This window comes from Arctopsyche grandis, chromosome 3 (genome assembly GCF_051622035.1).
Source record: "Arctopsyche grandis isolate Sample6627 chromosome 3, ASM5162203v2, whole genome shotgun sequence".
Lineage (NCBI taxonomy): Eukaryota > Metazoa > Arthropoda > Insecta > Trichoptera > Hydropsychidae > Arctopsyche > Arctopsyche grandis.
In genome coordinates, this window is record NC_135357.1 from 28,239,482 (window position 1) to 28,266,368 (window position 26,887).

The 26,887-nt window shown below is 31.6% G+C and overlaps 3 protein-coding genes across 3 annotated transcripts in view; 2 read left to right on the top strand and 1 right to left on the bottom strand.

Annotated features, from left to right (window-relative positions):
* The first annotated feature begins 1,033 nt into the window (after positions 1-1,033).
* LOC143909541 (vasotab-TY1-like) lies at positions 1,034-1,651 on the top strand. Its single transcript, XM_077427579.1, has 3 exons — positions 1,034-1,149; positions 1,266-1,424; positions 1,518-1,651. The coding sequence occupies exons 1-3, from the start codon at positions 1,122-1,124 to the stop codon at positions 1,547-1,549; spliced, it is 219 nt and encodes a 72-aa protein (XP_077283705.1). The 5' UTR covers positions 1,034-1,121; the 3' UTR covers positions 1,550-1,651.
* LOC143909531 (organic cation transporter-like protein) lies at positions 1,518-25,896 on the bottom strand. The gene is made up of 6 exons (XM_077427565.1): positions 25,833-25,896; positions 6,162-6,275; positions 5,561-5,645; positions 5,104-5,476; positions 3,625-4,032; positions 1,518-3,551 (listed from the first exon to the last, which is right to left on the bottom strand). Exons 3-6 carry the CDS (start codon positions 5,586-5,588, stop codon positions 2,825-2,827), a joined length of 1,536 nt encoding a protein of 511 aa, XP_077283691.1. The 5' UTR covers positions 5,589-5,645; positions 6,162-6,275; positions 25,833-25,896; the 3' UTR covers positions 1,518-2,824.
* Positions 12,623-26,887, top strand: part of LOC143909185 (hemicentin-1-like) — a 55,893-nt gene continuing 41,628 nt past the window's right edge. Inside the window, exon 1 of the mRNA XM_077427088.1 lies at positions 12,623-12,677. The gene's annotated coding sequence lies outside the window, so the exon portion shown is untranslated. The remainder of the gene's footprint in view (positions 12,678-26,887) is intronic.

Genomic DNA, 26,887 nt, shown 5'->3' on the forward strand with positions numbered 1-26,887 from the left:
CTATAATTTAAAATATTCTTATCATAAAGATGATAAGAAGATTTTAAATTTTTTTCCTTAAAAAAATGTGTTTATAAGGTTCTTAACTATGATCAGAATTTTAATTTTAATTTTATTTGAATCAGTCGATAGGTTTGAAAGCTATGTTCAATTTAAAAACATTTATAAAAGTTTTCAAAATTTTTTGAAATATTTTGAAATTTTCCTTCAGCTTACGATTTTTTCGATCAAAATCGTCCACTGTCAGGCGATGAGCAATTGAAATATCGCCCGCATACAAAGTGTTAAGCTGAAAATTTGTATTCTTTATGTACTAACTTAGAGCTACCAAGGTTTTAGTCAGAATTCGTAAACCGGAAGTAGTATTTTTTTTTTTTATACAATATTTCACTATTTTATTTTGACCTTTTAAATTATTTTTATTTTCTTATTTATTTATTTATTTATTCAAATAGCAAAACTGATAATACATACAATACAAAATAACAACAAAGAATTATAAATCATCTTCCACAAAGGTATCCATTAACACCCTTCAAGAAAGCATCAATGTTATTAGAACTTCTAATGCCTTCAGGAAGGGCATTATACATTTGAACACCTCTGTGAAAAACATCTCCTGCAGTTTTAGCTTTCTTAACTCTACCTATAATTAATTTATTCCTAAATTATTCTTGATATTTAATGTGTATAATACTGATAGTGATTTTAAGTATTAAAAAAAATTTGAACAAAATCCGACAACCGGAAATAGAACTTTTGTCTTGTGCAAGTTTCCATACATTTGCGCTCAATTTGTATCGCTGTCATAGTTATTAGTATTTCGTAATCTGTCTGTACGGTTCAATATCGAATTATGTGTTGTAACTTACTTATATTCCTCAAATACATATGTAGATAAAGTCCTCAAATACATAGATAAAGTACATACACCCGAATTTTTTATTTGAAATATTCATTACAAGTTGATGAAACAATGTTTTGTGTAGAAAAAAATTATCACGTTTGATATATTTTTAATAACCTTTACATTACACATACACAATCGGTAGTAATTGTCAGTATAAAAACATCTATATTGATCATTGCTAAGTCAGTACTGTTCTGTACGCTGAATCAATATGAAGACAACATTTGTATTCTTTTTTTGTAAGCATTTAATCATTGTATATTTCAAAATATTTAAGAATCTTTCTTTTATTTAATAATTATACTGCATTTTGATTTACAATTCTTGTAAAATTCAATTTATTCCCCAATTTTAGGCATCTTTTTGGTATCGACTTACGTCACAGCTGAAACTAACTGTCCACTCTTCTGCCCATTGATTTATCAGCCAATATGTGGAGTCAGCTCTACAGGCGAAACAAAAACTTTCTCAAATAATTGTGACATGGATGCAACTAATTGTAGAGAGAAATCAAGTAAACTACAATTACTTTCAATATAAAATATATTTGTAACATTTAAATATAAATTATTACATACATACTTATATTTTTTATTACTATTTGCAGGCTTTACAAAGAAAACGGATGGCGCCTGCTAATGACATAATGAAACAATAGATTTTTTTTAATCGCTTTTGATCATAGATAAAACAAACAACAAACAATAAAATGATTATCATATATTGAAATATTTGTATATTATACATATAATATATTACTGCTTTTTTACACTGAATGTATAATAATTTAATGTCATATTAAAATTAATTACAATACGAAATGATTTTGGTTTTATTTTCTATTATCTGTCAATAAGTAATCAGTGAGTTCATACTATGTAAGTTCAAATAAATCGAAGTTGAGGCAAAAAATATAATGAAGTGTGTTCTCAATAACATTTTTACATTTAAAAATATATAATTGGAATGTAATTTGATAATTCAATATTTGGTCCATAAAGATACATAAATAGATATGTTCATATGTATATGCATATTTCATAGTATGAAATTAAAATTGATCCTAAAATCCATTAAAACTACAATACTAAAATTAAACCAGTATAAAAGCAAATCTAGTATTTTTTCGACACAGTGAATAAATATATAACAACTACATATGTATTTAACTAGAATTTTTGTAAGATTTTGATTTATCAATGTTTTGTGACCTGAATTTGATATTCTGATAATGTAATATATAGTAAAATACACATAAACAATGTACGTACACATAAATAAATGCATAACCTAAATATTTTAACGTCATGAAAAAAAAAATAATAGAACAATTGAAAAACAAAAATTTGAAATTTTTGTTAAAAAACAATTAAACAAATGTATGTTTAATAAATAGAATCAATATTGTTCATGATTTCTCATTTTTGAAGTCAGACTCGTTCAATTTTTAATATCTCCGGCTTCAGCCAAAATGTCAGGACATCGGGACTTCACGACTACAACTTCAACTCCGCAGCCTTGTATTTAGCTTAAAAATATAAATAAAATACTGTGACATGCTCTTTCCAATTCCCTTACGCTCAATACAAATACAGAAAAACATCATAAAAAATTATTCAACATTCATGTACATAGCTATACATAAGCCAATGACCATATTCTAGTTTCGAAATAAAATAAATAAGATGTTTCTCACATTAAAATTATCAATACAATGATAATAAACACATATGTAGAGCAAAAGTCAAATATTAAAATCAATCTTTACGTTCTCTATTAAATATAAACTGGCACTTGTGATAAATAAGATAAAACTATAGACATCTATGTTTCTTTTGAAAAACTAATACTAAAACATTTTGTGGACAAAAATCTAAAATTTTTTATTTTAATGTAGCTAAAAATATTCATTTATTAAGTCTTCAACAATGTACACTCTATGTCTCCATTTTTCGGTTTTTTGTTAAAATTTTCCCCTTCATCGAGAGTGTTCATCAAATCGCATCCTTTTGATTCAGGCAGCAACAAACACAAACCAGCGGCTATTAGAGGTGCAATTCCAAATATAACTGGAGGCAACCACACAGCTGTCGATGACAAAGTTATCACAAACGGTGCAACCATGGAACCCACTCTGGCCATCATCGAACACACACCAATGGCAACATTCCTTATTACAGTAGGAAACAATTCCGTTGCATAAAGGTAAACTACTATGAAAGCCACAAACATTCCAAGATTTCCTATACATGCTAGAACAACCTTTGCTACCGCACCCGATTCTGGTATAACAGCTATAGTAAATAGGCAAATGGTAGTACCAATATTCAACACCAATAGAGCTGACCGTCTCTTCATATACTTTGTCATTAAAAATATGACAAATGTTGCAATTACATTCAGAGCTGCTGATATGGATATGTTGATGAAAATGTTCCCGTTCAATTGTCCAATATACTGAGATACGCCGAAGAATCCAAAACTACACACTACCCAGTTGATCGCCATGCAAATTATATTTTTGCGAATGTTTGGCGTTCTGAACAAATCCAATATGTTTCCTTTTTGCACAGTTTCACATGCTTTTTCTCTTTGATATAATTTAACATTATTTGCTATATCTTCCGTCGGTCGATTATTCCTGTATGAAATAATTATGTTATATTACAACAACGAACTTGAAAATTATTTAAAAAATAAACAATATGTCATACATTATGGCTACTTTTGTGATCACAGCTATAGCCTCGTCCGTTCTGCCGACTGTGAGAAGCCATCTCGGTGATTCAGGCAAAAACCAAAATATGAATATCAATCCGACAGCCGATATGGAAAATAGAAATTGTAAATGCTGCCATGTTCTAAAATAGTAGCCCAGTATTGGAAGCAGCACGTATCCCGCGTTGAACGGCAGTTGAGTCAAACTGGAAGCCAGCTCTCTGTACTGTTTGCCAGTAAACTCCATAAGTAAAACAAAACTCACAATCAATATTCCTCCAATAGTAGTTCCAATGAAAAAACGAAGCACAGAGAAAGACCAAAATTCGGGAATGAAACTTGACGTCACACCGGCAACTAATTCTAAAGCAACAGCACCTATAAAAGGAATCCTTCTTCCGTATCTGTAAAAGACGAATTATAGATTCATTGGTATGTTTAAAATACATATTTTATTTAAATAAGATGTATTCAAAAAAAGTAAGATATAAATGTATACAGTGCTTCTTTTGTGATAAAATGCACCAGAATGGCAAACTAACATCTATTGTAATGGTTAAAGATAGGTTGTGGCTATTTGCAGGTACTATATCTGCAAATTATTGGCTATTTGCAGGTACTATATCTGCGAATTATTGGCAATTTGAAGGTACTATATCTGCAACAGGCGCAAAGCCTTCTGCGCATGCGCGTGAACTTAATAATTTCTTACATTTAATAATTTTAAATCTAAATTAAAAGATAGACTTGTTTAATAAATCGTTAATTATACATGACGCAAATAAATTTCGCACGTTATTACAATAGATTTATATCATTTAGCTAGTTCACGGCTTGTACTTTTATGTAGGTATTATACGTTGTATATGATAATAATTTTCTAAAAATTAATAATATTAACTAATTTGGATTATATTTTTTACTCTACGTCACTTTACGAGTTCTAACTAAATTTTAAGAGGTTTAAAACAAAATTTTAACAGTAAACACGCTGACAGTGACAGTTCACGCGCATGCGTAGAAAGTTTTGCGCCTGTCGCAGAAATAGTACCTGCAAATAGCCAATAAATAATTCGCAGATATAGTACCTGCAAATATCCACAACCTTAAAGATATGGAAAAAGAAATCGTTCAATATAATAATATAATTTCATTTATAATCGATGAATCATTCACCATTACCAAAAACACTCTTCATATGTATTGTATATTGTTAATTGTAAATAGTTCATTAGCAATTTGCTATTTAATAAATAAATAAAGATTTGATGCTGTATTGAAGGTATTGGAATGAATTTTTTTTTTTAATTGCCGGTTCCGGCACCTTTTCTTCTACAAAAAATGCACCGTATATATAATTTGTATACAAAGATATCGAATTATATTTCAATTACAGATGTATTTTTTATTGTTGTACTAAAAAAAGCTTATTACACTACAACACTTTCGATAAAACAAAATATTAATATACATACCTATCAGATAAGGCCCCAAACACTATACTCCCAACCAATATACCAAGCATGAACAAAGTCTGGTTAAAACTGACCATCCATTCTTTCTCACAAATCAAATCCCACGTAGTTATCATCGTTTCCTGGAATATGCTGTTATCGTATATAGGATTTTCACATGGGCATTTGCCCATAACGCCTTCGGTTATATTGTCTGTACCATCCATGCATATATATTTCACGGGTGGTGCCAAAAACACAATACCCAGAGGATGAAGGGAGGTGGGTATTTTACAAGGGAAGTAAGCAAGTACCAGCAGCATTTGATACTTTCCAAAACTACCCATGGATCGCTGTATTGCATCATCTTTTAAATATTCTTTTTCGTCCACTTCTATACGATAGAAAAAAATCAAATAATTTCAAACTGGAAATGTATGTAGTTACAGTTTTATGAGAGAAAAAAATGATTGTATACCTTTTGGTTCGATTTTTGAATCTTCCATTTTGGAACTAATCTTCGAACAACCAGCATACGTACGGTCAATACTTAATCGCGAGCACTAATGAATATGTAATCAGACAAACAAATACAATTTTAAAAAGATACACCAAACATTTGTCCAATTCATATTTTTATCATGATTTATTGTAGTAATTATCTGGTGCAACTGGATGTACCTATAGAACGTGCATGAGCCTTTCATTGGTGTTATAAAGTAAAGGGATTAATTACACATACATACATATGTATATTTGAATATTTCAACAATAACGCAATCAATCTCAAAACAATTAAATTACTTATTAATTCCAAGATAATAGTTTTATAGACAATAAAGATTATGTAGGATTATTTAGATTACGTTATATGCGTTTTATTATTTATTTGGCAGGCAAAACAGTTTAAATATGTGTATTCATTTATACATAAAAATTACACACATATTATAATATATATAATATAATATATATAATATCTTTTGAATATAAAATGTCTATATGCATATAAAATTTGATCACACATAATTATAATACTGAAGTCTCAAATTTTATGTAATAAAAAATCTTGTAATTACCAGCAATATATGTATATTTTAGCTTAGACTGCTTATTAAACCTAAGTATCATATGATGATGAGGAAATTATTCATTGTGAACTTTCAGATTGTATACCAAATATGCCACGATATCTGAAAATTAAATAATTAAGATGAATATCAAAATTTTAAGGTGTGTACATATATGTATAAATATTATTGAAATAGTATATACATTATATGTATGTATGTATGTATAGACTATGATTTTCAGTTTTTGTAAAATCATTTGATCAAAATTGTGAATATACATACATACATACATACGTTTTTAGCTCCTGATATTAAATAAACTTTTTCTTTTTTGTTACTGATTAAATTGGATAAAAAAATGATTGGATTGGGTGGGTATATTATTATATAGGCCAATGTAATGTAGGCCATTGTGGCTCATTAGGTTCTTCCTGTAAAGCCACAATGGTCCAAAACTACTATAAATAAATAAATAAATGATGGATGGTTATAGAGATGTTAGTGACTTTGTGAGATGAGTATTTTGTGACCAGTAATCATCGAACCATAATATCAGTAGATATATCACGCCAATCAGTAGGAATATATTATATTAAAAGTACCCATATATACATAAACGGACGCGATATATTTATGTTTGTGGGCATGTTGGGATGTGACGGATGCGTCGACAAGTATGGAGATTTCAAAAAAACAAATTTTAGAATACCAGGAGTACACGTTGTACCTAGAGATATTTAATAAAATAAATACACGCGAACAAGGCGGACAGCCAATCATCGTGAAGTGGTCCACATGGACTAAAATCTTTGACCAATTAGAGCAACGACGATGCATTCTGACCAATGGGTGCATTTTAAGCATCCGCTATTGTTATATGTATATGTCGATTTAATTTAAGCGCATGTATGTATAACAATTTAATTTATTAAATATATATAGTACAATCCACTGTAATTTGAGCAACATATGAACGTTCATATCAGACATTGCTGCTGTAAGAATAAACACACCTTTAATTATAAAGTAAGATTAACTTTATCGTTTTATTGATACTCTGTTAACACACCATTAAAGCGTGCATACGCGAGAGGGCACCGAACAGAGAATATCACTAAAACAATAAAGTTAAAAACTACTTCTAGTTAGTTTATAGCCTATTTTTGGGTAAACATATGAACATATATTTCGATTAATTCTCAAGAGTTCTAATATTTATTTATACACACACACATATCGTATATATTTCATGAAATAAATTTGTTTGTTTAGGTGTGAACGCCCTTCGCGTGTCGTCACGCCTTTCACCAGGACGAAGTCTTCATTAGAGCTTAAACACCCTTGGGTTAGGGGCGTACCCTATCCCCACTTAACCCTCTTTAAAAGTAAACTATAATCGAATTCTTCAAATTGCGTGAGCACCTCTAGCGATTTAATCGAAACTTGCACTTAAATATATATAAAATAAAATTAGTTCGTATAATAGAATTGCCGACCACTATCTTCTACCAGACTATGCAGAGAACAAAGAGTTTTTTTTTTCGTTTTTAGATCTACATTAATTATTAAGTACACATTGCAACCTATATATAGATACCTGTAAAAAATTAGGGCTGTGAAAAACTGCATTTAAATAATGATTTCATTTCAAATGATAATGCATTTCAATCTGATATAGTTTTCATGCACATCTAAGGTGCCCATGAACGAAGAAATCTATTGGCAAACTATAAGTGTACCGATAATATATTAATTTAATTAATACTCTACGGCAGAACAATTTGTCTGCCGTAGAGGCAGTGGCGGATCAAGTAAATGGGGGCCCAAAAGCGCATTTGAAATTTGAGGCCCCCACTTTAGTAAAAAAATTCCATCATCGTTTTTTACCATGCTTTTCAGTATATGGGTTTTACAAAACCATTTTTTTTATTTATTTACTACGTGTACACGAAACATTATGGGTGAAAACACACAGTGATGAACGTGGCACATGGTTGTTTTAGATTTAGATTTTTTTAGTTTTAAAAGTGCGACAAAAATGGGCCATGTCTTGCACATATTCATGGAACGCCCAGCACGCACCGGCCCAAAATGATCCCCTGGAAAGTTTTCGGTAAAATTGTATCCTTGTATTTATCCTTGCTTGATAGTGATCGATAACGGTGTATACCATATTTGAAGAAATGTAGGAGAACTTGTCGACGTTCCACGTGCCACGTTCCGTGCTGTGTGTTTTCGCCCTTCACAGTTTTTTTTAACAAAATAGCTATTATTTTAAAATACTATCTAAAATAGCTATTAATTTTATTTATTATTTCTATTTATTTTTTACATATATTCCAGAAAGGCCTTACAGATAACCCCAATGCGCCTTCCTGGCCAAAAACAAACATTGCAGCATTTTTTTTTTATACAAGTCGCTGAATTACGAGACACTGAAAAATTCGCAAAATAACGAGACATCTATGAATTGTACATAAATTTTATTGTACATTAATCAATCTCAAATAGTGGTGACATAGTAGGTAGGTAGCCAATTTTAATTGTGGAAAATACATGAAATTATCTAATATAATGTATAATTTCGAAAGAGACTTTGTAACGATGTATGTAATTGTTAGGTTTGTTGGGAACATCGACAACAAATCAAAGTTTCTATGGCGACGATATCGACATTTTTTCGATTAAAATAAATTGAATAAAAGAACAAATGAATGTTTACTATTAGATTTATTTTGCCATGTTTAAGCTGTTTATATTACAAATACCGAGCGAAGCCGGGTACAAACACAAGTTGTTTAATAAAATAAAAATAAAAAATAAAAGTGTGGAATAAATTGACTCATAAATGTTGATGTTTATTGTTTACAATATATGTATGTATGTACTTATAATATTAGAAAATTGTACGACATTTTCTGGTTGGATGATTAAACTGTGGTTACGGTTGAGAAGATGACGAATCATCAAATTGTTTAAAAATATTTTGACCTTTAAATACGTAGAAATGATAAATTTCATAAACTTTGTTACCGTTTTTATTATTGATTTAATGCCCAAATTAAATAAAAAAAATAGTTGTTGTCTTATACCAAGGATTGAATGATTACATTGAAAAAAGGTGATGAACTCGGTTCTAAAAAATTAAATGGTTTCGCTTCCCTAACGAATGTAAGGGGTTTCGTTGCACAATTGAGCACCTGTGACGGATGTTGATTATTTCTGTCTCTTTCACACTCACGCATCTGACCGATGGGAATAATCTTGCGTCTCGTTCTAGCTGCATTGTCAGACCACCACAATAGACCAAGCGTGCCGTTACAAAATTTAATTATTTTTAATTTACCATTAATAAAACCAATTTAATTTCGATTTGATGCAAAATATTTGAATAAATATATATTTAATTACGTATACAGTGTTGTAAAATTTCCAAAAATATGTTTTTCGAAAAAATTCTTGAAATTGAGAATTTAAAATTAATTTCCATGAAGGTTACATTTAATCGTCAAGTAACACGCTCCGAGTCCAGTACTTTAAATGCACGGTCAATACATTTGGGTCATATTATTCACTGGGATAAAATCGAAATTTCGAAATAAAATCCTATAATCAGGATCAAAGTAATATATTCGGGATGAAATAGATTATTTAGTAAACATATATGAATATGTAACACTTTCGTTGTAAATTAATTCCTTAATAAAGGTATTTATATCCAAAAAAATTAAAAGGGTTCAGACTATAAACCAATCATTTAAAAGTATTTAGTGTAATTTAAATTCCTTCAGATGATTCTAAAAAATTGAAATCATATTAAAATATTTGAAAATAGAAATGTTTCGTAAAAAAGTTCCTTCGAAATTTCGTGTAATGATAAAAAAAATAAATTAAAACTGCAAAAAACAAAATTCTCAAATATTTTCTTTTGAAGCCATTCACCATCACATTATTATATACATATATATATAAAAACATACATCATAAATTTAAATTTGAATACAACCATGTTATAAAATATAAAGCACAATAAAATTATATTTATTTAAAATTTTTATTTGATTCATTTGATCACTATCAAAATTTAAATTCAAAAAAATACACAAAAAAAAAAACTAATTAACGAACAATGCATTTATGTAATTCAAATGAATTTAATTTAACTTAGTTCTTAAGAATTCCATGATTATTTCACTATAAATTTGAGGAAAATGTACATATGTATATACATACATATACATACATACACATATTAAGGAAAATTTGCATAAAAATAGAAGCACTGTTTTCAAGATAGAGAAAATTTGTAGTATTCAAATGTATATGCCTGTATTTGTTTGATTAGTAAATTCATTTCATTTGGTCAGTAAATTATATTATCAATCTCTGCTTAATCTTAGCTGCTTGACTAATCTCCGTTTGTCAAAAAATACTTAAAACATTAATGATAAAAATGAATGATAATGACCATTCATTTTTATTATTACATACCTCCTTTACGTTTCACTTACGATTACAATTCAGGAAAAAATTTGCCTCTTATCCGATTGTTTTCATACTTCGCCATTTTGCTCATTTTGGTCATCAATATAAGTAAATGGATCCTCCGCCATTACAATGGTGCAAAAACATCGTGCAAGACGCGTTTGAAATTTGAATTTCTGAAAAGTGCTTGACGTCTATCCAGTTTTTAGTTTTAAACATAGATGGCGGTAGTAAAATAAAATTATTGGTATTTTCATTCAAAATAATAATTTTATATACAAATTATAGAAGAGGTGTGTTTATAAAAAACTTTTTTTTTACATGGTACTTTTATCTACATAATTACGTAGTGCACAATTATGAATTAATTTTTATAAAAGTTAAGGATCTATTTAAAAAAAAAACGAACCATTTTAATTTTTGCCAAATTTATAGTTTTAAAAACCAATGAGGTCTATTTAAATAGCAACAATATCATATTATCTTTAAATCTATTAAAATACAGAATGAAAATTACTTATCATAAACTTCACTGTCAATCTTTGATTAACACATACATGTATGTAATCAAGAAAGTGTAGAGCATCAATAACTTTGACAATGTACAATTGAATATGTGATATTTAATATTAGGTTGAAGCCATTCAGATTTTTCTGCTACATTTAAGAGGGTGACCAGAAAAATGCACTCGATGTATGTAGTTGCACTCTCGAGACATCGAAACTTTCAAAGATGCTTAAGGAGAACTAACGCAATATAATTACGCAAAAAGGCATCAAAGGGGTAGTTGTATGTTATCCGAAGGTGTGAATTTTGTTGAACCTTGTTTTGTGAATTTCTATTGCGTAAGTTCTTTTTGAGCGCCTTTGAAAATTAGGACTTCTCGAAACTGCGCTACTATTCAGTGCAATTTAGTGCATCTTTCCGGGAACCATTTAAGAGACATCATAGTGAAAAATTTAAAATTTAGTAAAGAATAACTACTGTTTTGCACCTTTTACTATATACATATGTGTAATACTTGTTGATTTACGGTAGAGGTTGAAACTACTATAAAACTTCAATTAGTATCATATATCCAAAGGTTCATTAATTTCGTAAATTATTTTTATTATTTTTAAATTTACACTGTGATATTCGAGAAGATAAAAAACAAGGCAAAATTGCATTCAACATTTTATCAGTGTCGTCTTCATATGGAATACAAAATCAATATAAAGTCTCGAACAATCGAAAAAACAAAAACAAAATACAAAATTTATCAAAAAATATCAAAATTTGTCATATTTATTGACAAATTCATACCGAGATCAATCGACATGATGCCAGCAGCATAGCTCGGTCGTTAAGCTTCTGCTTAGCGTCGAGAGGTGCTGGGTTTGATCCCATGAGCTGACCTAGCCGAGTATATCTGTAGTGCTGCTGGTTAGACCGGGATATTTGTGACTCCAAGTCGATCGTTTCCTATCAGAGTTTGGCAATTTTCTCTGATTTCATTGTTGAAACGGTTCCCGGTAAAATTGGCTAAATATCCTTCCTACCTACTATGTCACCGCTATTTGAGATCGATTAATGTACAATAAAATTTATGTAAAATTCATAGATGTCTCATTAATTTGCGAGTTTTTCAGTGTCTCGTAATTCAGCGACTTGTATAATAAAAAAAATGTTTGTAATTAGCCAGGAAGGCGCACGGGGGTTACCTGTAAGGCCTTCCTGGTATATATGTAAATAATAAACAAATAAATATTAAATTTTCCGACGTATGTACGTAAAGCATTTGTAGCACGTCTCTTCGGCCACATATAATATAACATCATCGATTTCAAATAAGAGGATGACTCCGGTCAACCTGTTCAGTATCTCGTAATTATACATTGCGATGAGTATCAAACTATTTATACGCCCGTGTGTGTGTAGAAGGGGCTCGTAAACGTCACCCACACTTTGAGAGGCGTAGCTTTGACAGAGCTTTTTAGTCAGTAAAGTTTAGGGGCGCGCACCGTGCGGACGCCATTCACTTCGCGACATACAAAGTCTAGTGTTTTCCGCATTTTCCGAGTAAATAAATGTACAAACGTTATTTTGTGCAAAATTATTATTTCGTAATCTTTCGTTTTGAAATACGACCGGAATGATGTATTGTAAAAATAAACACGCGTAGAGGAAAAGCATCTGAAGAGAAAAAAGCTCATTATAAAAAGTTCGCGTGCCAAAAGGACATTTTTAAACGTTGATAAATATTAAAATTACATTAATTAAATATGAGTACGTTGCGTACGTGTACGATGAGCGTGTTTAAGACCTTTTAAAATAGTAAAAAAGCGTGAAATTTTATATTTGCTAACGATGTTTCAAACCGATGCAAACGCGCTAATAAAAATCAATAATTATATTCACATTCGACTTCTAAATCATACACAAATCAATCTTATAATATTGTTGTTGAAATGTAGGCAGATATACAATTTAAAATATACCTAAAAAACTTAAAAATATGTACTTATATTAACTAATTAAATTAAAAAAAAATCGGATGTGACCAACCCATGACTTTATTGTATTTGAGGAATATAAGCAGGTCAAAAAACAAGATTCGATAATTAAACATACATACACGTTCACACATACCGGTTATGAGACTATTTTCGATACAAATTGTGTACAAATGTTCTACTTTACACAAGACAAAAGTTCTACTTCCTGTTGTCGAACTTTGTTCGAAATTTTTTTATTACTTAAAATCACTATAATTATTATACACATTAAATATCGAGAAAATAAAAAAAGATCAGCTGAATTCGTTTCATGTATCTTTAATTTGTTTGAATGAAAATTCTTACAAATATATATGTATATAGAAACAAATGAACACTCACTGCAATAAAATTTACATACATTTATTATAAACAAATGAACAAAATAACGTTTTTTTTCTTATTTTGAATTTCATGAATACATTGATAAAACTTATAAAATATTAAATAATTATATATATATATAGTCAATACGTTATATCTATGTATGTACATATGTTTATACATGCATACGTTGCCTAAAAAACGATTCACAAAATTGCCTTTGCTAAACTATTATACACACAATTAGTTCTTCATATTTAAAACACAATTAACGTTTACCCACGTAGCTATGTAATTTAATCCAACTGATATAACCAATGAATCAATCGGAAGTGCGTTGTAGCGTTAAGACCCGCATTAAAGTACTAAATAGTGTGACGGATTTTAAACGTAGATTATATCCACTTTAGGGAAACCAACACCATTTCTATTCTTACAGAAGACGCGTGAAAACTATAGTTAACGTCGTATAATTTATGTGTACATAACATCATAGTTCGGCCCAACGTCCTCATCATCATCATCATCATCACCATCGACGTCTTTTTAGCAGGTAGAAGTAGTAGTAGTAGTAGTAGTAGCAATAATGAGCAAGAGACTGTGGGACAATGTGAAGTGTGGGAACCACCGTCGCGATACGAACCCTAACCGTTTCGCATGAGCTGTCGCCTTAACCACTCGCCATCTGTAGAACCTGTGAGAACCGAAATATCGTTTTATATTATATAAAACGTTCGTTTACACGGCTTCGGTGCTAAATTGCCTTTTCGGCGATGGCTACAATAGATTCAAGGCCGAAAATTAACCGGTATGTAAATCATGAAAAGGGTAGTTAAGACCAAGACACCATGGCGTGCGATCTACTACTGAAATGTGTACTACTAGCGCGCATACAATCTGCCAGCAAACGTTTTACATATATGTAGGTACAATAACTTTTAAAGCAATCTTGGCCAAAAACGATATTTTTTGTTGTGTTTTAGAGCAGTGGCCAGGAACTGGCGGCTTGAGAGCCGCATGCAGCTCTTCTATATACATATATATAAAATTGAATGTCTGTCTGTGTGTCTCGTATAGGTTCCTAAACCACTGAACCGATTACGATTGAACTTTCAGGATTTGTTGTATGCATGTCCAAGAAGATTACTGTGAAAAAAAAATCACCCAAAAACGGGAATGAGTTTCATTGCAACGCAATAATTTCAAATGTATTCGCTGCTCGCGTTTTTCCGACAAATGGGAACGGGAACGAAAACGGGAACGGGAATGAGAACGGGAACCGGAATTGCATGCGTTATTGTGGCATTGCAACGCATGCCGGGTTCAGCTAGTAGCATAATAAAATACGGCATTTGAAATATAAATAGATCTTAATTTTGTTATACGTATTGTTATATGTGTACGTATTGTTAACATGGATGCGTTCAATATATGTACACATATGTATGAGTAAAGTTTCGACATAAATTTCGTTACCATTATGTATTTAATGAAATTTTTCACTCTATATAATATAAACGCAAATACTTAAAGCCCATCCGCTGTAGAATTTGACTAGACACTTAGGTAAAACTCACATGCTGTACCTTTCACCCCATCTCGACCAATAGCATTTCGTACGTACAATGTTCTATTGTTTACACGAAATGTTATTGGTCGAGAGGCGGTGAAAGAGATAGCATGTACGTTTTTCCGAAGTGTCTTCCTACAGCGGACCAACTATTGTATCAATAAATAGTTTTTACGGTCATGATAAAATTCCTGCCTGAAATTTTTTTTCAAGATTTAAGGGATATTTGTCTTTTGTTATTTATATTTCAAATCCATTTTATTTTAAAATTTCAAAAAATCAGATAAATTCATTTAAATTGAATAACTGAGAAAATACACAATTTTTATACAACACAATGATCTCTAAAACCATATTCTGACAATTTAAAAATATTCACTGATATTAAAAAAATATTTCAAAATTCATATTCATTAGAATGAAATACGATTAAGACATAATTAAATGTACACATTAGACCGGAGCGAAAAATGCGAATTTAAAATTTTCATCGATGAAATTAATGGGAAACTTTCGTCGCATCTATTTTTAAATTCGTCACATTCTAATTTTTTTTAAACAAATACTCAATACTTAAAAATAGTATAAAAACCGAAACTATTTTCGAAAAAGAGATTTATGAAATAAAAATTTTGAAAAAAATGTAAACAAGTCGATAAAATCGATTGGAGTGGTTGGTGGCAAAGGACATTCCCTATTTGGTTCTTTGTTTGAAAAAGATTCTCGATTTGTATCGACAATTATGTAAAATTTTAAAACAATAAATTATCATAGGACGGTAATATTGGTAAGATTGTTTTGCTATTGTTAACTTTATATAAAAACCTTTTTTTTGCTCTCTTACTTTGAACACTGAATTTTGTTATTGTTATTTTCCATTGCCCTGATGGCCATCCGATGTCTAGCCATAACTAAAAATAAGGTCAAAAAAGCGCCATAAAAATGATAAAATTCATACAATAAAACAGAGTTTATTTTCAGCGGAACACAATGAAATTGTGTTGTTATAAGTTTAGTAATAAAACTTCGTCACGTTTGATAGCATAGTTGTTAAAATATACAATTTATAAAAATGTAAATACATATTACATTTTTAATTGAATCGTAAACCAACTTTGATATCGTGGGTGAATTAATTTCGAATGTAGCGTATTTACCTCACGACAGCGTATTTTACCATACGATTTGCAATAGTAAAAGGGACGTATTTGTTTCTAATCTACCCAATAGAAATTTTATTGTGGGCCTTCGTGAGATAAAAACACTAGGTAGAGCGCATACTGTAGAAACACTTGTGTAGAAGACACGCTATAGTAGCATTAATATTTCAAATTCCTCTCTTGTATTGATGACAATACTCCAGACCTCGATTTAATTAAATTTTAACGGTTCATCGGTTGTTTTAACACCACAGCCAAAGCGACTGCAACAAGTGTCAACGTTTCGAAGCAGACGTGAAACATGCAACAGGAAGAAACTCGTTATTGCATTTTTAATGCTTCTTTAGACGCGTTGAAACTTAAATATTGATTTAAATCGTCTTTGTATGCGATATGCCGTTAATTCGTCTGGTATTACATTATTCCATTATTTGTTTAAATATTGTAGAGCACTGAAGTAACTATTTAAAATTTTACATGCTCCGCTCTAGCTCCAGGCGAAAATCCCAAGCTAACACCTTGCTTCGAAATCTAATTCAAATCTCTGGTTAAGACTACAGGACAGCTTGGATGGGAAGGTGAAGCGTCTCCAGACCTCCCCCAACCCAACCATTATATGTATTATATATAAGTAAAATTATACACCAACGTTTAAAACCACTGCAATTTCAATCAAAACTACTAATTTTAACCATCAATGTCCCTTACAAATAATTAAGATAAGCTTCTTCTAAGAAAAAATCGTGACTGGGTGCTGGTCAAAATTCTGTTTATGCGGTTTTACAAAACTAATCTTTCAACGATACGGTGGTTAAACTCTTTAAATATGCGAGGAAATTCATTGCATTAAAATTTTCTCATGCTCATACATATTTTCGATACAATTTAACACTGCTTTGTTTCGTGCATAGCTGATGATTAAGACTTTGAATAATGAATCAGAAATTCGTCAGTCGGCATTGAAGTCAAATTAATATTACTTTACTCTGAAGTATTGGATAGATTGACATTACTTTATTAAATTTAATTTGTTGGCTTGAGTAACTAACAGTCTTGCTCTCATTGATTCATTTTGACATGGGTACAAATCATTGAAAAATACCTTCCTAAAACCGCATTAAAATCGGTTTACCCGCTTTCGCGTTACTTTAGAAACTCGGACGAATGTTGCGTTATATGTAATATGTATATATAGATATAGAGATGTATTTTTAAATTGGAACATCAAGAGTAGTTTTAATAGTGATGTTATGAGACGGAGTTTCCTTTTATTTCAAGAAGCAAAGCTTTCAAAAGTCGTCTGTGTGTCCGAGTAGACTCAAGTAGAGCTTGACCCACAACTTGTACTAATAAAAACTATTTTTAAGATTCGTAACCCGTTTATAGTAAAGAAAGTGGTAGTCATATTCAATTGTTTGAATTCAGAACGAACATTCTTAGATAATCTTAGGTGGTGATATTATAAATACATCATCATCATCTGCAAGCCGCTCACCATCCACTGCTGGATGAAGGCCTCTCCAACACGCTTCCGCTCGTCTCTGTTTTACCCAACTCTCATCTATCTCACCCCACAAATTTTCCTAATTTCGTATACCAATCTTCTCTGTGGTCTTCCTTTTACCCTTTTGCATTCACTCGGGTACCACTCTAGTACTTCTTTTGTCCACCCTTCTTTCATTCTTCCAGCCACGTAGCCCACCCATTGCCACTTCAATCTCTTCACTCTATCCACTACTCTTGTCATACTTCTCACCCACTTATTCAGTTTCCTATCTTTCCTCGTTATGCCAAACATACAGCGTTCCATACTTTTTTGAGTGCATTGGACTTTGTGTAGCATCTTGGCGATCAATGTCCAAGTTTCGCATCCATACATCATCACTGGCAAAACGCATTGATCGAAGATCTTTTTCTTCAGGCAGAGTAGCATTTTTGATTTAAAAACAACATTCATTCGTCCAAATGCACTCCATCCTAATTTCATACGATCATTTATTTCTTCTTCCTTACTACCAACATGTAAATTATTTGACCTAAATATAAATAATTATTTACTACTTCTAGTAGTTTATCATTTTAAATATATATTCAAAACAAAATGACGATTTTATAAAATACAAAAGTTAATTGGATTCGACTATTGCTTTTCAAGCGAGCGCTACTTCCTGAAAATTGCATTTGCGAACGGAAAATTTTCTCGCATAAGTTACCTAAAATAAATAAAAAAAAATACTCCTTAGATAGCTGAAGAGGAAGGATGAAAGGGGCGGGTCGACTTTTTCGAGCAATTATTCAAATAATTTCCACGAACGGAAAAAGAAAACGTGGGCGTTTAATACGCGAATATATACAGAGACTCGCTCGATCGAACTAGATTCAGGAATAGTCTGAAAAACCTATGTATGTATGTATCTGTATATGTATGTGTGAGTTACGTCTCCGTTAAATTCGTTGCATCATTATTTCATGTATCCTAGTAGCGAATTTGCAACGACTGCTTCATCAGTTGTTTCTTACATTTCTTATATAATTATTGGCCACTGAAACAATTTCAAACTAGATAGCAAACCTTAATATTCAAAGCCAGCCGAATATATAATACTTGGTAAAAATATCTTCGTGAAATAAAAACACTATTGAAAATTAAATATGAATGTACTGGACTGTCATTAATACGACCCTGACATTAGATATCAATGTTTATCTATTTTTTTTATCAGTTAAATTGACCATTTTATTACTCATATTTTAAAAATTTTACACTTCAACGATATTGTTATTGAAATTCATTTGATTTACTACATATTTTAATATTATTATAAACTAGTGGTTTTACTCGGCTTCGCTCGGTGTTTGCAATATAAACATGAATAATCTAATAGTAAACATTTTATTAAATTTATCTGAATAGTTTTATTTTGTATATATTTATTTAAATACTCATTTGTTTTTTTATTAAATTGACTGTCACGAACAAACAAACATATATACTAAGTCACTTTAGAAATTGTATGTATACCAGAATCCGGCGACCCTCCCGGCGACTTCGCCTCCAGCACACGTCGGAACTTCGCCCCCCAGGCTTTCGATTCCTTTGAATCGAAAAAAAATTAAATCGAATGTGTTGTTTACGAACCAACCAATATGCATATATTATTATACTAGAATTACATATATGCATATATACAAAGTCTCTTTCGAAATTATACATATATTAGATTTAACTGAGTTAAATTGCGATGTTAATAAAAAAAAGGCAAAAACCATAGTTTTCAGTTACTACACAGTAGGCGTATCGAAAATAGCTATTTCATTTTGACGAGCCAGATTGCATACACAAAACATTAAATATAACGTTTTGTGTTTAACAATATTTCAAAATACTGGTGGTCTGTAATACGTTTATTCTGCTTCTCCGAGATTCTGGACATATCGAATTAAAATATGTAAGTGCTAACAATTTGTGAATTAAGCCAAAGAATGTTTTTAGAACTAAAATTGGACTTCCGCCACTTTCAAATATAACGGCTCATGTGGTGAATTGCCACGAAGTTGCACGAAAGAAACATTTAGACGTCTATTTGAGACAGTGGACTCAATTTACAATATGATTTCCAATCTGAAAAGTCTACTATCAGCTCTATTAAATTAAAGTTTCAAAAGCCTTGAGCATGCAATTATGTAATGCATGTATTTTCTATCCGTTCCAAAAGATAAAGGAATTTTCGCTAAATGATATATACTATATACACTATATAATTTATTTAGATAATAAAGATAAAAATTTGGCTTCGTGGAAAACAATTTAAAACATTCGTTTTAAAGTCGTGTTTTTTATTACTTTTCTTTTATTTCAAATCATTTTTGATTAATATTAAATAACGATTGTGTTTTGTTTTTTTTCTCCTCTAACATATGGCAATCAATCCAGAGAAATGTTATAATAATAGAAGCGTCCTTTGGAATACATTTTTTGTTTCAATACACGCGTACCGTTTCCATAACTACGCAATATTGTACGCAATATCGTATCTTATACGAAGTTAATTAAATAATATATTACTTAAATGATCAATTTACTTATAAAAATGTATCCCATGTTGTTAATTATGTTTTTGAATGCATCGTGCAATTTTTAACGATGCACTTGTCCGTTACCCTTGCCCAGAGAAGTTTTTATCGGACATACGTCGACCACCAAGCATCAAATACGACTGATGCTAAAATTATTTAGGATTGTCTGCGGACAATCGTCACTTGACAACAATATAACGCCTAAAGCCACTTCTATTATTATAACATTTCTCTAAATCAATCACTAAAAATATTCATATTAAAATGTGTTGTATTCCCAATATTTGTATTGACATTTTAAATTATCGATTTCCACGTTTGAAATTTCATTCAACCGAATCATGGTCGCCGAATCAGCGCGCCACGGCCAACGAGTGTCTATCGAAATGCGGGAATCTTCATTTGTATGTTTTGATTAGACGTTGGCGTCTGGTTATTTTACATATACACGCGAACGCATGTGCCATATTTATTGTTTTAAAACCTAGAAGACATAGAACTCCAACTTTAATAAGCTAATAAACTGGGCGACTGTAAAAAGCATATTGTTTCGATTAAACCCGGAACGTTGATAACTCTTGTTTGAATTGCATTTTGCGTGAGCGTCACCTGTCATCGCGTTTCTTAGGCAATCCGCGAATTTGAATCCTCTGTCGGGTTCAAAATACCACTCAGTATTTTTCCTGTATCCCCAAACAAATCTTGGCATGCGTTTGACGCGAGTTCAGGAAACTTATGGGCGAGTGGAATCTTTTTTTTTTTTTTCTTAATAAACATAAATATTACGTTTTAACACTTTTTTGTCCGGTCGTGCAAAATGTGGTGATTTCGGGTCGTGGCGAGCGCAAATGTCTGCGCGTTAAGTATTTTTAAACCGAAATTGTGGGCCAAATTATTTCTGTACAATTCTCTCATCCAGTGTCGAGTTGAGTCAGACAAAGATTCGGGATAGCGAAAGCGCCGCTTAATGTGATCACTCCTGTTATGAGATTCGGCCGAAGATTTATCGCTTATGATAGATATTATCATATTATTTTTATAGCTTTGAAGTATTTATCACATAGGCTTTATGTATTTATGTATATTACTGACGGTATTTTGAATAGGTCAAACTTTTCCATGTTATCAAAATCACTGTAGCATTCAGACAATGGGTACCCAATATTTAATACGTTCGCTAATCACACGTTGATTATGTACATTTTTATAGAATATTATCGGCTTAATTTTGTTTTTTACGCCCGTCTTATCATCACAACACATACGGTATTGGCAGATTGCCATAATTAATTTCGAAAAGTTTGCCACCCACATTTTTATTGTAATTAATTCGACCAGTCAAAATGTCCAAAGAAATCTTAATTATTCAAATCATTGAACATCAATACACCGCTCCATTAGTGTTCATAACAAGAAAGCACAAAAGCATGGTTTTTATAAGAAACTTGTGTTGTGCCCGTTGATTTCAACGGGTGGTTTCGGAAAGGAATTGATACATGAATTAAAATAAAGTTATATTTTATATATAAATATAATGTAGGGCAATTATAATGTAGCGCATTACACGCTCACCGATACAACCCGTTCACCCGTTCGAAATGATGGAAGAATGTGTGTGTATGTGTGTACGCTGACGTCACCCGTTCCAAGTCAGGTTCTCAATATCAGGAGCACATGTCAGACATTCCACACCCCTCCACTTCCCCGCTTCTCCTCGACACGATCGGTCGTCACGCCACACCCCTATGCATAATGTATACTTCTGGTATTCTAAAATTTACTTCTTTTTTTTTTAAATCTCCATACTTGTCGATGCACCACACATACTCACAAACATACATCGCGTCCTTTTTTAATATATATTATTATTGACAATAGTGAAACTCTTTTTGTGCGAAAAGAATACATCGACCGCATCCATACCTTACACATTACACTTAAACCTTCCCATTTTGTGGTGCCTCGATACGAAAAAACTATGAATAGTCAAAAATAAACCTAACCAGTGGCGACTCGTGCCTGGAACTGCGGCGCTACAGGCGATGCAACACCCCCAGAAAAATTACGAAAAACATTGCATTTATATATTTGACATACTCATTAATAATGTGTATGCAATTTTTTTTTATTTTGATTATATTCACAAGTTGTAAGTGTATTGAAATGCGATTTTTTCGCATATTTTTCTGGGGGTGTTGCAGCGCCTGCAGTGCCGCAGTTGACAATCGAAAAATAATACGTACTTGAAATAATAGGTATGAAATTTAACCTTTTCGTGTGAAATTTAAGTATAAAACAAGCCGAGATATAATACCCATTTCACGCAATTAAATTAAGAATTTCTGTGCTATAGAGCGAAAACCACAAAATAAAATAAGCTTGTGATAACAATATCCGCTCGTTCAATCCAGATTTCAGAATATTTAAGCCGATATGAACAGTCTCATTTTTCAGCGATAAAATACGAGGCTCAACGGTTATTAAGTCCTGATACTAAAGCACGCGAGTCACGATTTTTTTTTAAATATTGTACGTATGTAAAAAAATTTAAATTCTCCAATAACACTCGGTAGAACGCAGTGCCGTATTGCGACTAGGGAATGTCTAGATGGGCGCGATAAGGGTTAACGGCGTGTTGTTGGCGTTTTACCCGTAAACGGTACCAAATTTTCGCGTGACATTCTTGAAATTGTGACACCTTGTGAATATGTGTCAAAAGTGACATTTAAACCCCACACGAGCTCTAACGATTTATGAATATGCATTAAGAATACTTCAATAGCTATAAAGTATTACAGAAAAAAATCGTTCACTTACGTTCGTTCACATTACCATAACTAACTCTCCAAAAACATCTCACTGAATCGTAAGATTGTTTTCGTTAGAAGAATCAAACGCACGATTTCGTGTTGTATGGCGTTTAGAATATTAATAATATTTTGTAAGTGTGTTTATATTCAGAGGAAACATCTGTTTAACCCTGACAATGCCTCTTGTTATCATATTCACATCATACATTTGAAACGGGTCTTTAAAGAAAAAATAAAAAGTCTTGATAATTATTGTGTCATTTACATACTACATATATACAAACAATATTAAATAACAAAATGTAAATATTTGGATTCAGTAAAATTTACAATATAAAATTTCTTTCTATTCAAGTTGAATGCTGCTTGGTATGTGAAATAGAGATTGTCTTCGTGTTTTAATTTTGCTTTCAAACCAACATAATTGTGATTTTTTGTCTGGCGTTAATTACTTCATAATTCATTATTCTGGCATCCATGGGGTTAACCGTTGCTATTTTTGAATGTGACATTTGGCGCCGCCAGCTGTCAGAATTGCGCTCGCGCTAACCGCTCCCAAAATATTGCTTAGCAACAACTTGTTAACCTGAGGTGAATCCATGGAAGGAAAATCATTTGACTAGTAACCAGGTGCACGTATTCGTGCACTTGGTGCAAAAACTGCGCAATATCACCGTGATGTCAGTAAACAGACTGCGCATAGGCGTTGTCGGTGTGATGTCTGTACGAACAGCGAGTCGTATAAAGACATAAACGTTTTAAATATTAGTATATGTTGAAGGGTTCGATGATTATTCCGCAAAAATTGATCTCGCGCAAGTCACTAAAATCTCGATCGCGGAACATCTGGCACTCAAAAACTCCATCAATCGAAAGTTAACCACCCAAAATATTGTACTAACAAGAACTGGAGTGTCAGATGTTTCGAGATCGAGATTTTAGTGACTTGTGCGAGATCACTTTTTGCGGAATATTCCGTTTACCATGTTGAAGTTCCTAATATACTACGTATATTATTCTCAATCCACATATGTATCGCATTCCTTTCGAATATTATCGTTTCTTATACATTATTTTGTATGTACTTGAATATCAATCAAGTTGATCTTTTAATCCCTTGGTAGTTTTCGATTTGAGAAACATTAGGGTTGAAAGATTTGCGAAAAATGCCTCATTTCAATAAACTGGGAAGTAGGGACACTTTAGTGGTGGACACTCGACAACTTCTAGTATACATACGCTAACCTTTTTTGAGTATCTGTCCTGGTAAGTCATGAGATAAAACCAGAAAACTTTTTTTATCTAATAGATGAATTTAAATATACAAAACCTTCAGCGAAAATGACGTCTCCTACAAAAATATTGGGAAATTTTTCTTTGATGAACAATATGCGGTTCAGTGATAAAACGCAATATTGAATGTTAAAACTTTAAAATGTTTGCTAATCGTTAAGAATAATTTTAACCAGTTGTGCAAAATTTTATAAGAACGTTAAAGAAAATTAATTCTTTATGTAACTTGAAAGTATTTATAAAAAAAAAATGTCTCCTTATTGTAAACGCACATTTTAAATTTTAAATACATACATATATACATACACATTTATAATATTCATCAATTTATATACATACACATTTATAATAATAATTTATATACACAGCCAGCAGCGTGGCTCGGTCGTTAAGCTTCTGCTTAACACTGAGAGGCGCCGAGTTCGATCCCTTGAGCTGACCTCGAATGAAAAGAATTTTTCTGAGTATATCTGTAATGCTGCTGGTCAGACCAGGATTTGTGACTCCTGGTTGATCGTTTCCTATCAGAGTTTGCCAATTTTCTCTGATTTCATTGTTGAAACGATTCCCGATTAAAAATTGGCTAAAAATCCTTCCTACCCACTATGTCACCACTATTTGAGTATGATTAATGTAAATATTACAATAAAAATGTATGTACAATTCATAGATGTCTCGTTAATTGTCGAGTTTAAGTCAGTGTCTCGAAATTTAGCGACTTATGTATATAATAAAAAATGCTGTATTGTTTGTAATTTGGCCAGGAAGACGCATTGGGGTTTACCTGTAATGCCTTCCTGGTATGAAATAAAATAAAAATAATAAAAAATAATAAAAAAAAAATAATAATATTCATCAATTTATATACAACACATCATCGTATTTACATTTATCATTTCGTGCAATATTCATTTTAGTTCAATTAATATTGATTTACATAATTTCATCGAATAAAATTGGGTTAGTCTACTTTGTTAGATTTTGAAATGTTTATCATTTGTTTATTTTTTCCATCGGAAAAAATAATTTCAATTTATCAACAATGTAAACCGTGCTTGATAAAAATAATAAAAAATTCTATTTACATTCGTGCATAACTGGCTTAACAATATCACAACATAACCTCAAATGAGTCGTCTCGTGTTTTGGTTTCGCATACGATACAATTTCGTAACGATGTGAATAATTTGGCAGCGATTCTAGGCCGCCTAATGTCCTGACTTCATTCATTGACCACTCGGCATAGTCAAATGGAGATGTTTCGTCAGGATAACCTCAACTTTTAAAATACACCGCGTCGCATAATAAGTGATTCTGAATCGAACGGTTCTCCGAAAACGACAACTTGGAAACGACCGCGCCAAACACTGAATTAAAATTGAGTAATTGTATGACGATATCCCTATTTATGCAAGCGCACCTTGATCGGCCCAATTCGAACGGTTCAAATGAACATACGCAACGTCGAACGTCTCAGATAACATAACATAAAAACGCAAAACGCGACCATCTCACAATGACAAATGAAATATATTTTGACGTTATTATACATCTTATTTTATCACAATAAAATATCCTCAAACATATAAAGTTGTACACATAGTAAATATATATGCGGTGCGCTCTGTTTTACCAACTTGCAATATCTCAATTTTTCGGGTCCACCTTACGACACAAACTTTGAGTTGATGAAGACTCGAAAAATGAACTCAAAATATGATAATGACTAAGTGTACAATCTCTATGATTAGGAGTGGGGGTAGAGGCGTGTATGAGTAAATCTCATTCGTACCAGGAGAACATCCCAACCTGGAATGTTTTCCTGGTACAAATTTATTTATCGAGTCTTAAAGGCCACCGCAATTTTGGATTCATCTGCTTAAAAAGGAGTTTGTACATTCAGTGGCGGATCAATTAATTGGGGGGCCACCGAATGCATTTTAATTTTTACTATATTTATTTACTTAAAACACTAATAGTTTTTGGAATAAAATAAGTACTATTTTAAAATATGTATTAATTTCATTTAACGTATTATAGACAATGATAATAATTTGTAAGTTGTAAATTTTGGTAACAAAGGCCCATTTCGGGCCCCCCAACATTCGGAGGCCTCACACGCGCGCTTATTTTCAATGTATGATAAACCGTCGCTGTACACATAGTATGGTAAACGGATTATTGCGCACATTGCAATCGTGCACACAACATTCGTTGCCACGAAAATCGCGAATACGGAATATCTGGAACTCGAGTTTTCGTTAGTATTTATTTATTTAAAGTTTGGACCATTGTAGCATTACAGGAATTCCTAATGCGCCATAATGGTCAAAAATATAACAGAAAAGAAAAGAAAAAAAATAATAACTAAAGAAATTAGGTAAACTAAAACTTGCATAGTTCGCATGGGTGATTCTCGATTAATGGAATTTTCGAGTGCAAATGTTCCATGATCGAGATTTTAGTGACGTTTGT